Genomic DNA, 13,641 nt, shown 5'->3' with positions numbered 1-13,641 from the left:
TCATTTGAACTAGCAAGGGTTGTAATACTCAGAAATGACAAAATCCGTTGTTGAATTGCAACCGCTTGCGCAGTACAATTAATTGCGCAATTTATATCGACCCGCGGACATGTTCAACATTTATGCCGAAAATTATTCGCTCAAATGGAGGGGAATCATTTTTCTCTCCCAAATGCGAAAGAAACCAACTATGTTTCGCCCAAATATAAGGGTTTGATTATCTCTCAACTTCAGCCACTGCGAAGGGGGAAACCACGGCACAGATTGATCATTTCTTTCTTTCCGCTAACGTTATAACTGACATATTTAAGTTAACTGCTGTTGCTTTAAGCATCGAGAAATGCTTTAAGCGTCAGAGAAATCACAAATTTCAAATCCTACTTTACTTTCTTCAACAGTTTTAAATGAGTAATGATTGTTACCGTATAAAAAATTCCCTTAAAATGATCAACCTGACTAAAAATAATTGTTGCAAACTTCTCTGATATTAATTAGTTATTGAATACGTACTTTCCCACACAGGAAAGCGGCATGAACAAAGCAACGTTACTCCTAAAATGTTTTCTTTTAAATAAAATTTTTTGTCACCCTGTTTCGTAAAAATTAACAATTGTAATTTTTGAGTAGTAAAAAGTAGTAGATTATCATAACTCTTTTATATCGTAATAAAACACGAGCGGCTATATGGCGTCAGGCTATTAAGCTCCTAAACTTGTTTTTCATAAAGCAAAGAGGAAAAGTTAAATTATAAATGCTTTGTAATATCAAATTTCAACTTTACATAATTATTAGAGGACAACCATGTACAATTAGGAGTACTATCAAATTGATTTGAAATAAGAATACCTGCTTCATTGAGTAATGCACTGATAATCGTCTTGATACACAATTTCGACCACGTCAGCTTTCAAAGCTACTTATAGTTGCGAAAGTTACAAAATCATGGAAATACATTACATTAATATACAAATCCGAAGTCAAATCAATTAAGTTAATTTGTGAACAGAATAGCTCGTAATCCACTCCAAACTCCACCAGTTTTCATCTCAGTCAAAAAAGATTCGGATTATTGCAAATTAGAATGGCTTGATTGGAGAACTAAGAAATAAATTAACTTCGAGTTAATTTTATGCATTCAGTATCATATCATTCAACTAAGGGATGAGTAAAAACTGCAAACACACGCTTTGATCTTTCACAATACCAAGATCAAGATTACCCAACAGAGCCAAAATTTCATTCACCAACGTGTTTAAATTAAAACAATAAATTTATTCGGCTTCTATAAGTTTGAAAATCTTAGCTGGAGATAAATTGATTTCAAGTTGCTATATAGATGTTTTGTTCAAGTCTTGATCAGTTTTGTTGTAAGTTACTTTATCATACTGCGGTATTAGTTTCGGCTACTTCCTCTTCGACCTCGTCCAGAGATTTGGACGCTACTGGACCCTGAAATCTGGCTCTGCGATTAGGTGGCAGAAACTCCAACAATTGGCCAACAGCATCCTCCACCAGATCGTAGAATTTGCCATTACAGACTTCTGGAGAGATCAAATTAGCTCCTGGACTCGGGATGCTTAATTGTCCAGAACCACTGTTGCGTCGGACAGAGATACGTTTGATATCGATTGGCGCACTGGCTGTCACTGCACCAGAAGCGTCTGAGAGCTCAGCTGGCAAAAGGTCAAAAGTGCACGAGTTTTGAGGTTTGGGCTGCTCAACTTCAAGGATTTCCTATATCATTAAAATAGAAACATCAGTCAAAAGCACTGCCAAGATTTCAAACATGTGGCTTTTTGAAAGTTTTGTGGCGGCAATGAAATTCTGAACGGGTAGAACTCTAATAATAGTACCGAACACTAAGATTTAGTTCCATTGAATTTAAATAACGGTGGACTGCTTTTACCGGAAAATAAGCCTCCGCCTCTTGCTTTAACCAATTCTCTATAAACTTACCGAAACAAAAGACCCGAAATTTGCTGAGAAGGATTGAATGGGTTAGGTACCTTGACTTTGTGAACAATGCTGTGGTGTCGGATATCCTGAAGGTTTCTTGATATCTGACAGGTGCCCGTGTTGGCCTCCTGTTCGATCTCTTCCTGCAACCACTTGGCCACTTCTTCATCATTGGTCCAACTTGAGATGTTGAGGGCTCCCTTTGCCTCCAGGAACCAGCGTTGCATCATCGATCCAAACTGTTTGCGAGAGATGGGCCTTCATCAAAAACAAACAATCAACACTTTAAGAGAAATATCATTGATTTCAATATTTTTGCAGATTATTCATCGAGTTTTCTATTGTGCTTAGAGGAAACATTTATTCATCAGAAACACAAAAAAATTAATCGGTAGAATACCGTAAAGGACTCGAAGCCTCATACAAATAAAACTGTGGATCCTAATGCCCACAAAATAGACAGATAGAACATAGCCGCAAGATTGCCGGAAAAGAGTCACGGTAGACGCTTGTGGCCTTCCATGAATTGAAGCAACTAAAGAAATAAGATAGACCACCAGTCCTTTAATAGACCACTGGATTTTTTGGGTTAGAATCAGACTGTCAACTTTATGACACATACGGTCTATAAGGAAAAAAACCCTAAAAGAGCTTTTCAAAACTGATTGAAATTCGAAATCAAAAACATGACTAATACTCAGGAATTAGGGCATATAAGTTTGGCACTACTTAGATGCACACTATTTATCTAACTAGTAAATGTTCAGAAAATTTAAAGTTCATTAAATGAGTTCAGAAGTCATTTTTTTAGTCACGCATTTGAGCTAAAAGCATAACAAATGCGTCACGCACACAAACTTTAACTGCAAAGCAGTAGAAATCACTGAAATTAAAAGTCAATTCCAACAAGTCAGGTCGTAAGAATCATCGATGCAGACGACGAATTAAAAAAACATAGCAGGACAAGTCCTGGCGTACAATTCAAAGAATTTTCATTGACTGAACAAACAATTAAACCTAGAATGGACTATGAGTGAACTGGGAAAACCATTTCTAAAAAATCAGATAAAAAAATTGAAAAAAAGGATCTTTTCCGTTTGTGCCCCCCCAGCTTAGTGGGTGAATATTATTTGCAACCCCCCGATGCACGTGCAATATTTTTACATAATGATTTACTGTGTAATGACACGTGCTCTGTAACTGGGGGGAGCATAACGTACTGGGGGGGCACAAACGGAAAAGATCCAAAAAAAACAAAATCAAACTGCCGCATGTGTGCAAAAAACTACTAGCGAGAAAGAAAAATGTGGTTCAAACACAAAAAAACTAGACCTAGATTGAACTATGAATAGATTGGGAAAACCATTTAGAAAAAAATTCGATTCAAAAAAACGAAAAAAACAGTAAAAAATAGTGAAACTGTCATATGTGAACAAAAAAACCACCTGCGAGAAAGCGAATTTTTGTTCAAACAACCGTTTTCTGACTCTATTCTAAAATTAGAGCGAAAAAATTTTACGCTGCAAAACTACTCGCTTTTTCGCTCCATTTCCTGTTTCGGCGTGACCAAAATCACTACTCCAATTTGACTCCTAAAATCATGAAAATGTGTGAACAGATCTTAAAACAAGACAGCGCCCCAATACAATTCAAATTATTTGAATTGCAGAAAAACGCGATGTCCCCTATAATAACCGCTATCGCTTCGCGGCTATTAAGAATAAGAGATATAGTGTCTAGAATTATAGTGCCCATTTTCTTTAGGATGTTTGCGGAGTTGGGTCGGAAAAATTAAGCTAAAATGAGTCAAAACCTTCTCAACCTGGCATGTTCACCTCGAATATTACTGACCTTGTGACCTCTATTGAATGTAAATTAGTGAGTGTCATCAAAGACTTCCGGAAACGAATCGATGTAGGGAAATACATATACTGACTGACTACTCAAACGAAATAAAATCAGAATAAGACGAGGTTTGCTCACATGCAATCGAAACATGTCATGATTTCCGGCAACTTTTTCTAGAACAAAAACAGCCACAAATTCGAGTGAAAACGCATAAATTCTGTGCAACGTCAGTAGGACGAAAAGAATATTAAAGTAGGAAAACTTATGGCGACAAATTAATATAGCTTATCCTAACTTAATCCCCAGAATCCTTTTGCAGTGACTTTTAGTAAACATGTGAGTTTGTTTGATCTTCAAATAATTCAACATTAACATAAACGCAGATGTCAGTTTGTTTAGTGACGGAAGCCACGTAAGATCAAAATTTAACCACGCAAAAAGCGGATGCAGCAGAGTGACAAATTGCATCACGCGCGCAGATGTCAGTGAGAGTAAGAAGTCATTCCAAAAAGTTGACCTTAAGCTTTGCTATGTGGAAAAAAATGAAAACAAAAAAAGAGCGCCAGACCACGAAACAAAAAACACAGCAGGACACGTCCTGAAATACAATCAAAAGATGACTGAAAAAGTGAATAACCCATGACCTGACCAGCAGATCAATTGTGCAATACGAGCTAAACAAACAGAGAGTTTGAAAAATTGAGAGACAACTGGACATAACATTTAAATTATACATATTTTCGGGATCAAGTGTTGAATACAAAAGTTCAATCATAAATGTATGAGCAAGAACAGGAAATTGGCATGAAAAAACAACTTGCTTGTTATATGAAAGCCAAGCAGAGACAGGCAAAGAGAACATGCCTGCAAATTGCCCGAAAGTAGCCGATGTTCCCCGGTTGACGTACGTACTGATTAAAACAGAACACGAAAAAAGACGGAATTTGTTTCAAAACTTTTCTAATTTGGTGTGCAGTGTGTTATATTCTATAATTATACATAAGTCAGCTTCTAGCTAGGCGGAACGATATTCAGCTTAATACGACAGCCAGCTGGCAATAGCTCTAATGAACCTTGGTAACCTAATGCACTAAGTCATTAAACCATATGTCTTTATGACCCAAAATTATGCCCTTTCCTTTGATTTTGCTCTTTTGACCTTGACCATGTTCACATAATTGTGTAATTTAATGCCTTAAAGAATATAAAATTCATTTAGTTCAGAATCACCAGGTGAGGTAGGTTAGGAGTCGAACGCAAAATTGTTGACTTAGATAAAACAAAAACTTGATCAAAAGGTAAAGCGAATTTTAAAAAGGGAGAGCTCCTAAATAATAGCTGTTGAAAACCTGACGGTGGCTAGTAATATTTTGAAAGTAGAAACTAGCAAAAAAAATACCGAAGACTAGCGAGAGTTACGTGGTATCCTTGTACTCAAAACAGTAATAGTTAATTCAAAACATGCATGCAGCATCAAACTGAAAGAATGGTTTATTGACGACTTAAACCCAGAAAATAAAATGACAAAATCAGCAAAAGTTTAAAATTACAGAAATTATTGAAAATCTGAATAAATTCCTCATACTTATGTCTTCATGATCAATTCTGTTCCGCCATATTTACAAAAAATTAATTTTCAGACAAGCCGCAAGTACGTTGGGTAAGTGAGAGAAAAACAAATAGCTGAGATTACTTAAGAGTTTGCACAAATTATCGAACAAAATTTTACTGTTAAATTTGATCCATTAAATGATGCGTGGGTTAAAGCTTTATTGGAACCTAACGGTAAAAAATTCAAAACCTTACAAAATTATCAAAAAACATGCAAAAAATACAAAGTTCCTTACAACTTTTTTGCGTTACTAAAACATGTACATGGAAAAAACAGACTCGAAAAAGGACCTCAAAAAATTACTGCTTGTACAAGATATTTCTGAGCTGTAACCAACGTTAATTCAAGACCTATTCAACAAAACACTAAAAAACGGCGAAAAACGTTTAAAAATGCGCATTTTGGGGCTCAAACAATGACCTTTTCACCTTGAATTTGAGATTATCGAGCGATATTAGCACACTAAGCACCTGAAAGACTGCTACAGCCAGCTAAGTGCCTAAAACATCAAAGTCATGGAAAAATATTGTGTGAACGCATCTTACAAAGAAGCACTACTACAATCAAAACTTGTTCGATTTAAAAGGAACAACGCAATATAGCTACCCTCAGCTGACAGATTCTCAGCTAACGGTTAATGGAAACACATAAGACAAAAAAATGTGAAATTCAATAAATGGAACGGGTCTCGAAACTACACTCCTTCAGATCATACACATCTATCAACCGAGAGCCATGACAGTACAAAGACAGAAAACCCAATAATTCTATTCAGTAACATAGATGGGTTACTAATTAAACCAATTTGAAAACTACGGCACGATGAACTGAATTAATGGCTAGACAGGTGATCTAACTCTATTTTTTCAAATTCTTCTCAGTTATAGTATAGCGCAATGAAAGGTACAAAACACAGCAAGATAAAAATTAGAAAACATGGGCAAACTAATAAAACCACTGAATTGGGTCACAACTTTGTCATCAAGAGCTAAGCATAAACCGATTAACATCAGACGAATTGTTCTGGAACGAGCTGGCAATTTAATTTATAGGTGGCATGGTACCCATAAGGGTTCGAAACGGCAATTGCTTTGATTCTCTTTCGTTCAATCGGTTTTTTATTAGCAGCAAACTTTAGTTCAGAGTAAGAGCAACTTCGATCACTTAAAAATGAAGAATTTCAAGCGTGAAAAAGTCACTCGAGAAGTCGAAGAATGTTCTAGAACAAAAGCGCAAAAACGGTCCTTCAAAAATTTTGCAAAAAAGACAACTTCGTTCGAGAGCAATTAAAATATTCAGATCCTAAAGCAACCAATATTTCAGATGATTAGCAATTAAGATAGGCATGACATCATTCTGATATTTGTTGTGAACACGAAAGCGTTTATTATTTCTTATGATTGAAATCCAACAATCTTATATGAATTGATGCGACTAAATATAAATTCACGAAAAACGACAGCTATCATACATTCAATAATTTTTTGCATGGCACCGACTTGAGTCACACAGTGACGAAATTGAACATCGAAGCTATGGCTGAATGAATAAACAAGTCATCTGGACTTACAACTTACTTCAATGATCTTTAAAAAAAGACAAACTCATTTATCAGTTAATAACTAGTCAAACAAAGAAATAACAAATCCTCGTTTTTACCTGTGCACAATACGCCTGTAGAACACATTTTTAAGGGAGAGTCGCTTGAACCTCCAGTAGAAGAACTTTCTAGAAGTCTTCCAGTCGACAATATCATTGATGACATCTTTTTTCATCATCCTCGTAGGCGTGTCATGCAAGTCGGCAAAGTGCACCGCAATGGAATGATACACAGATCCTAAGACCTCTTCTCGCCTTTTGATTTTGCTCTCAATGTCCGCTTTCTGTTCTGGAGTCAAGTCCGGGTTTCCCAATTGGTCCTGTAGTTTTCTGTAAGTGTCGTCTAGACGTCGCATTGTCTGTTTGATCTCTTTTAGCTTGAATTTAATCTCAACTGTACCTGCAACACAAATGCTTCTTACACGCAATCCAATGCAATTAATTGAGCATGATTTTGAACACAAAGTTCCAACATTGATCCAAAAGGACAACTTAGCCAAGAGTTCCCACGATACACTAATTCAATTTGCTGATGTAAAAGAGAATATTTCCAAATGCTGTTTTAAATCCAAATTAGATAATCATTTTTGATTTTCTACGGTATTATAAATTTAGCATTGAAAAATTACAGGAAAGAAAAAGTTGCGCCCTGAGGCAGAGATTTCAACTATTTAGAGGTAATACTAGTCTAAGATCGCTTTTGCAACAACCCCTCAAGATGTAAGACTTTGAGGCTTAGCATGAAATCTTAAAAAAATGTTGGGCTTCGTTAGACTAAAAAGCTCTTTAGAAATTATTCGGACATCACTTGTATCTAATCAATGCACTGCATCAGCAGCATACCTTCGGGTTCAAGGACGCCGCCTCGACTGTTGGTGTCAGCATACATTTCCATCACCTGGTAGTTGATGAAAGGATCAATCACCACCCAGGCACCCCCTCTCAACTCAGCGTAAGGTGGGATGTAGATCAACACAGGCTGTGTACACTGTCTCAATTCATCCACAATGTACGAGCCAAACTTCAGAACCTGAATCAAATAAAGCTTGATTTGGCACGCTATGAGGCGAAGCTCGATTAGGCTAAAGAAATTTTGGTAGACATTAGGCAAAATTTCAACGTGTATTTTGTGCAAATTAGGCAAACACCAGTTAAAATACTTAAGAGGGTTACTCAAAGATCCAATTGACAAAATAAAGAAGTCACGTTCCCCTAAAATTTGTATCCCCATGCAAATGAGCTGAAAACCTTTCAAATTATTGTTTCGAAATTTTAGCTCCATTAATCCCTCAATCGATGTACTGCTGCTCGACGCCAAATTTTATGATAATTAACAGAACATAAATATAGTAAGTGTAAAAAGTTCTTTTCATTGCACCAATCGGAATTTTCCAGTTATTGGTTAATTGAACGAAAAAGTGCCGAATTAGTTTAACTGAGTAGATAAACTCAGAAAAGTTTGCTTTAAAGTTTGATAGAAAGCAAAATTTTCAACTCACTTTGAAGACAAATGTCAGGGGGAGCTTCACTCCTTTATATTATCAAAGAATTTTAAACTGCCCCTCTTAATTGTTTCAATTGGTTTTTGCTTTGATTCCACACAATCTAATTTGTAACTTTTCACCGACTTTACAGAAACTACATTCACGCAGTCGAGTTATCACCTACTATCCCATCCACGACTACTAGTAGTTCAGTTGCTTGAAACAACAATATAGAAGAAGAATTTAGTTCTTCCAGTTACCAATAACAAAAAAAATATAAAGTAATATATGCAAATTAAATCAGGATTTTAGTTAATAAGAAGACTCGAAGGGGAGAGGCAACGAGACGCATTGGTCTGCTTTACAGCCTGCCCGGTGGTATTAAAAATCAGAGGAAGAAAGTTTTTTTAATTGTTAAATTTATGGAATTATCACAAATTTTGATATTTGTCAAATTTTGTCACATTATCACCGCAAAGGTTGGACTCAGGACAAAAATTCCAAAACATCAAGAGAAAGATTTTTTTCTAGGTCCAAGCCCTTTTCAGAAAACTAAAAAATCGTCGACATCTAGAAAACTACGGGGTTTGAGAGGCTCATATGTTGACACATGAAAGACAACCCCAAAAGGGTGTCTGTTAGCATCCATGGAAGCATTATTCAGCAGCATTATTGAGATAATTCCTATTTTTCATATATAAGTGTGACTATTTCGTGATAATTGAGTGAATAACTTTTTTTGAACTGTTCAAAAAAACTTCAATTAAGTTTTAGAAAACTTGACCAAATAAGCGGTAACAACATCTTCTTTTTTAAGATAGTTGTACAAAATGCAGGCACGAAAGGCAATGGAAAGCTTCGAGAATTTTATTATGCATTTCAGAGTGTTAAGAGGAGACATGTGAGATTGTTTTGTTATTCTCACTGTCTTTTGAAAAGTGAAAAGATTATTTAGAAATCATTCGGATTGAATGTTATTGACCGAGAACAGCACAAACTTAAGCCGCTCAAACATATGTAGATCAAAAACAGTTAGCAAGCAGTTTCGGAAAAAGATGTCTTGAGATGAGCTGCTTCGTTTACGGAAATGAGCTTCAAAAATTTCTTTTGAAAAATGTAGATAGCTTTAAGACTCGAGTAGCTACAACACCCGTATACAAGAACACCATATTACAAGATTGGTTGCACGTTACTTATATAGTATTTTGAGTTGTTTTTGTGGCACGAAATGCCGTAATTTAGAAACTATCCCACATTGTGCTCCGAGTCGTCTCACAACATATTCAATATGATTGCTAAAAGACAATTTAATATCAACGAAAACACACAAATAATTACAAGAAGAACACAGATCAATGCAAGAGTTTTCGAAGAAGCTGCTTCTCCTACTAGAAGCACTTGCGTTTATAGAAACTTGAACGTTTTTATCAACGTTCAATGCAAGCTTATTGTTACATAACCAATCACAAACATTGGTTAAATCTGACTGGATAGCATTACTATGACAACTTAAAGCGGTCAAGTTGGTATCATCCGCAATCAAAAAGACATCAATTGACTTACACACTAGAGGAGGATCATTAATATAAATCAAGAATAAAAGCGGGCCTAAAACAGAACCTTGTGGAACGCCATTTTTACTTGTATCCAGTTTGATGAAACGCCCATTATTTCCACTCTTTGCATACGCAAGTTTAAATACGATTTAAACCAATCAAGCACAATTCCGCGGACGCCATAATTATCTAACTTAGCGAACAAAATCTTACGATCAATCGTATCAAACGCTTCTCTCAAATTAAAGAAACTGTCAACATTTTTAGTACCAGAAGCCATTCATTATTCAATTAGGGAGACTAAAACGTCCGCAGTACTGTGCTTTGCCCTAAAACCAAACTGTTTAGAATAAATTAAGTTCAACTTCTCAAAGTCGCTGTTAAGTCGATTAAATATAGCGCGTTCATAGACCTTGCTCCAAACCATCAAAAGAGATATTGGCCTGTAGTTATTTTCAACTAATTTTGACTGATTTTGTGAAGAGGAAAAAAATTTCGCTTTTGCCAGTACATGAGGAAACACACCTTCAGAAAAGACTTATTAATCAAGAGAGTCAAAAAAGGCACAATTGCAGGCATGGACGCTTTTACCAGAACATTGCTAATTTCATGGTCCTCCGACGTAAATTTATTTGCTAAACCCATAATAATACTCATTACTTCAGGTATTGTTACATCAGAGCAGTACATTGATTGATCAACCGACGGAAAACTTAGAGATATCAGGCAGGCCAATTTTAACCTCTATACCAATATTCCCAAAGTAGTCATTGAAATTTTCCGCAACATCATGAACCGAAAGATTATCGCACTTTTTTTCACATGAAGATAGTTTTGGAGCAAGGTCTGATTTGGTATTTTTGCCTTTCAATTCGTTAAATAAATCAAATGTTTGTCTTGAGTCCCCAATGCAATTTTTGAACTTGGTGATATAAAATCATTCTTGGATAATTTAATTTCTTTCTCTAGTTTACTGCGTACGAAAAGAAAGCTTTACAACTTGCCATTGGTTTTCATTTTTGATGCGATTTCTCTCAAAAATTTGTAAATTTTCTTAACGATTAGTTATCTATTTGGGAGTTTTGGAACAATTTTCATATAACTCGATCATTGGCGCGAATTTATTCAAAACAGCGAGAAAAACAGAGCGGAAGGATAGAAATGCCTCTGATGAAATCCTATCAGCAAACGAGATTTTGCTTAGTTCATGTTGTCGGTTACACAGATACTTTTCAACTTCCACTACATTTTTGAGGAAAGACGTATCACGAAACGATAGTTTTTCAGAATGCGCTTTGGACTAGAAAGCAAACTGAAACAGTACTAGATAATGATCTGTGAAAGAAAATTGTTCCAGAACATCGCATTTCATTTGATTCAGTTTTGAAACACAAAATAGATCAAGCAAAACACATGAAGTCAAGAACCTCAAGAGAAAAGTCAACAATGTTCAAGTGAAAACTGCACAAAGACACGCACGACAAAAATAATTGCTTAAAACTTCGTTCGAGAAAAATTGACCACTGATGTTACTGAGGGAGAGAAAAAATCAGCAACAATTTTTCCACTTGTTCTTTCTAATTACAAATTCTCCGGTTAATATCAAAAAGGTTTCTAGCAGCTCGGATTTTTCAGCTTTTATTAGTAGAAAAATAAATACACATGCAAAAAAGATAAGATGAGAAAAAACACGGAACAAAATTGAAAAAAATCTGGCAAAATTGGAAAACTATGGCGGTAAATTTAGTAGACACTACACTTATTTCTCAAAATACTTAAGCAGTTAAGAAGAAAATTAAAAATAGTTGTTCCCTCAATTCTTGAACAAAAATTTAAGAACTTTATGCTAGCTCCACTTATCGGACAGCCATAACTAGGTTTTCTAACCCTATCTGTGGCTAGTAAACTAAAGTCAAATTGCTCTCGACCGAAAGGCAGGGCAATTTTATTCAGAGGGGTATTAGCCTAGATAATAGTCTATGGGGTTTGAACTCGCGACCTCAGGAGTAAGAAACGCAAGCATTAACCACTCGGCTATTAGGGTACCTCGATATTATCTTACAATCGGTTTTGTTCTAGCAACAGACCTCATTTCTACATAAGAGCAAATGGTAAATCAAGAAATTGTTCTAGAACAAAACGCTCAAGCGAAAATGTTGCAAAAAAGACGAACGGTTTCAATAACTGCTTCAAACTTCGTTCGAGAGCAATTAACCAGACACATCAAAAAACTGCGGTAAAAGATTGGCGGCAGTCAGCTCAATCTTTTTAGTTGGTATCTGAGAACAATGATTTAGCTTTAATTCTAACTATGTCACGGTCTAAAACTCAAACACAAATAACAACGTTCGGGAGAAATTTGAGTTTGACCACTTTTAGTCAATTTGATTAACTTTTTAGGCATTTCACAAATCTTCTCTATAGCAAAATTAGAAATATCACAAAAATAATGAATTTACCGAACCTTAAGAACAGCGGTGCGTTTTAGACATAGCTGGGTCCAGAAGCAAAATTAATTGGCCATCAACGAAAAAAAACTGGTGGTGCACTAAGCACTTGTTTTTACAATCTTGAGATTTAACAACGATGTTCTGCAATTACTTAGACAAAGGTTGTTTTAATTATTGATAATGTATATTATTCGTTTCATGTATATTATTTTGTGTTTCATTTTGCTTGTATATAGCTAACAGTTCTCACTATTTTCATTTTTTCTTGGAAATGTTTGCATTTTTTTTAGTTATTCGTCAAATCATTAACATTTTTGTCAGTTCGCCTCAAAACAGGTATTAAAGATGTTGTATAATTGATAATTGTTTCGTTGAATGTGTTTAAAACTTGATGTGAAAAGTTAACATATATTTTTAAAAGCCTCTTTGAAATTCCATTTCTTTTCTGAAGTCATGTGCTAATAGTTACTTTGTCGTAGAATATTTTAGTTTGTACCTAGTGCGCCTAGTTTGATCACTTTTGCAGCGCGCTTTGTTTCAATATTAACATCTCCCTTAGTAATCAAATCAGCCACAAAGGCAGTTCTGCTGGTTTTTGGGTTCTGCGATTAATCGGTAATCAGGAATTTTTTGCTATGCTAATTTCTTTACTTTTACTCGTTTCTCAACATTTCGAGTTAAAAAACACGCTCACTTCTGCAGTCTAGTTCAATTCCTAGTTTCGAACAGAAATGCTTATGCAGAAAAGCTGCTCACCCAATCGATAGATTACCAGGTAACTAAACTACTTGACTTCCAGCTACAAGTTAGCAGAAATCAGAATACTTAGGACACGAAGTATACGAAAGCAACTCTCGGTATACAGTAATGCTGCAACATCGAAATAAAATCTCAGGTCTTCAAATAGGCAGCGACAAGTGAAAAATTGTCTCAACTGTTTCACGTTGACTTTCATTTTTAGAGTTTGCTTAAAATTTTCAAGATGAAGCTAGCAAAACTATGTTTGTACTAAAAATGAAGTTCAACAGCCAAATTTTCAGCATTTAACGTCCTGTTAAAAGCAAAAATTATCAAATACTGTAAAGTTTGACTTGAGAGACAATCGAAATAACAAAGCTTCTTGCAGTCTGTTTATC

General features: G+C 35.4%; 1 protein-coding gene across 4 annotated transcripts in view; it reads right to left on the bottom strand.

Moving 5' to 3' along the window:
* Nucleotides 1–727: 727 nt before the first annotated feature.
* LOC142339260 (acetyl-CoA carboxylase-like) overlaps nt 728–13,641 on the bottom strand; it is a 56,022-nt gene continuing 43,108 nt past the window's right edge. For all 4 annotated transcript variants that reach the window (XM_075389144.1, XM_075389143.1, XM_075389145.1 and 1 more), the window contains 4 exons: nt 7,859–8,045; nt 7,076–7,415; nt 2,007–2,214; nt 728–1,734 (listed from right to left, as the gene is read on the bottom strand). In XM_075389144.1, coding sequence (XP_075245259.1) covers nt 1,381–1,734; nt 2,007–2,214; nt 7,076–7,415; nt 7,859–8,045 — 1,089 coding nt within the window. In that variant the 3' untranslated portion in view covers nt 728–1,380. The remainder of the gene's footprint in view (nt 1,735–2,006; nt 2,215–7,075; nt 7,416–7,858; nt 8,046–13,641) is intronic.

This window comes from Convolutriloba macropyga, chromosome 5, assembly GCF_964194025.1.
Source record: "Convolutriloba macropyga chromosome 5, txConMacr16.3, whole genome shotgun sequence".
In the NCBI taxonomy this organism is placed as follows: Eukaryota; Metazoa; Xenacoelomorpha; order Acoela; family Convolutidae; genus Convolutriloba; species Convolutriloba macropyga.
Note: the sequence above shows the minus strand (reverse complement) of the source record. Positions and strands in the feature narration are given on the sequence as shown.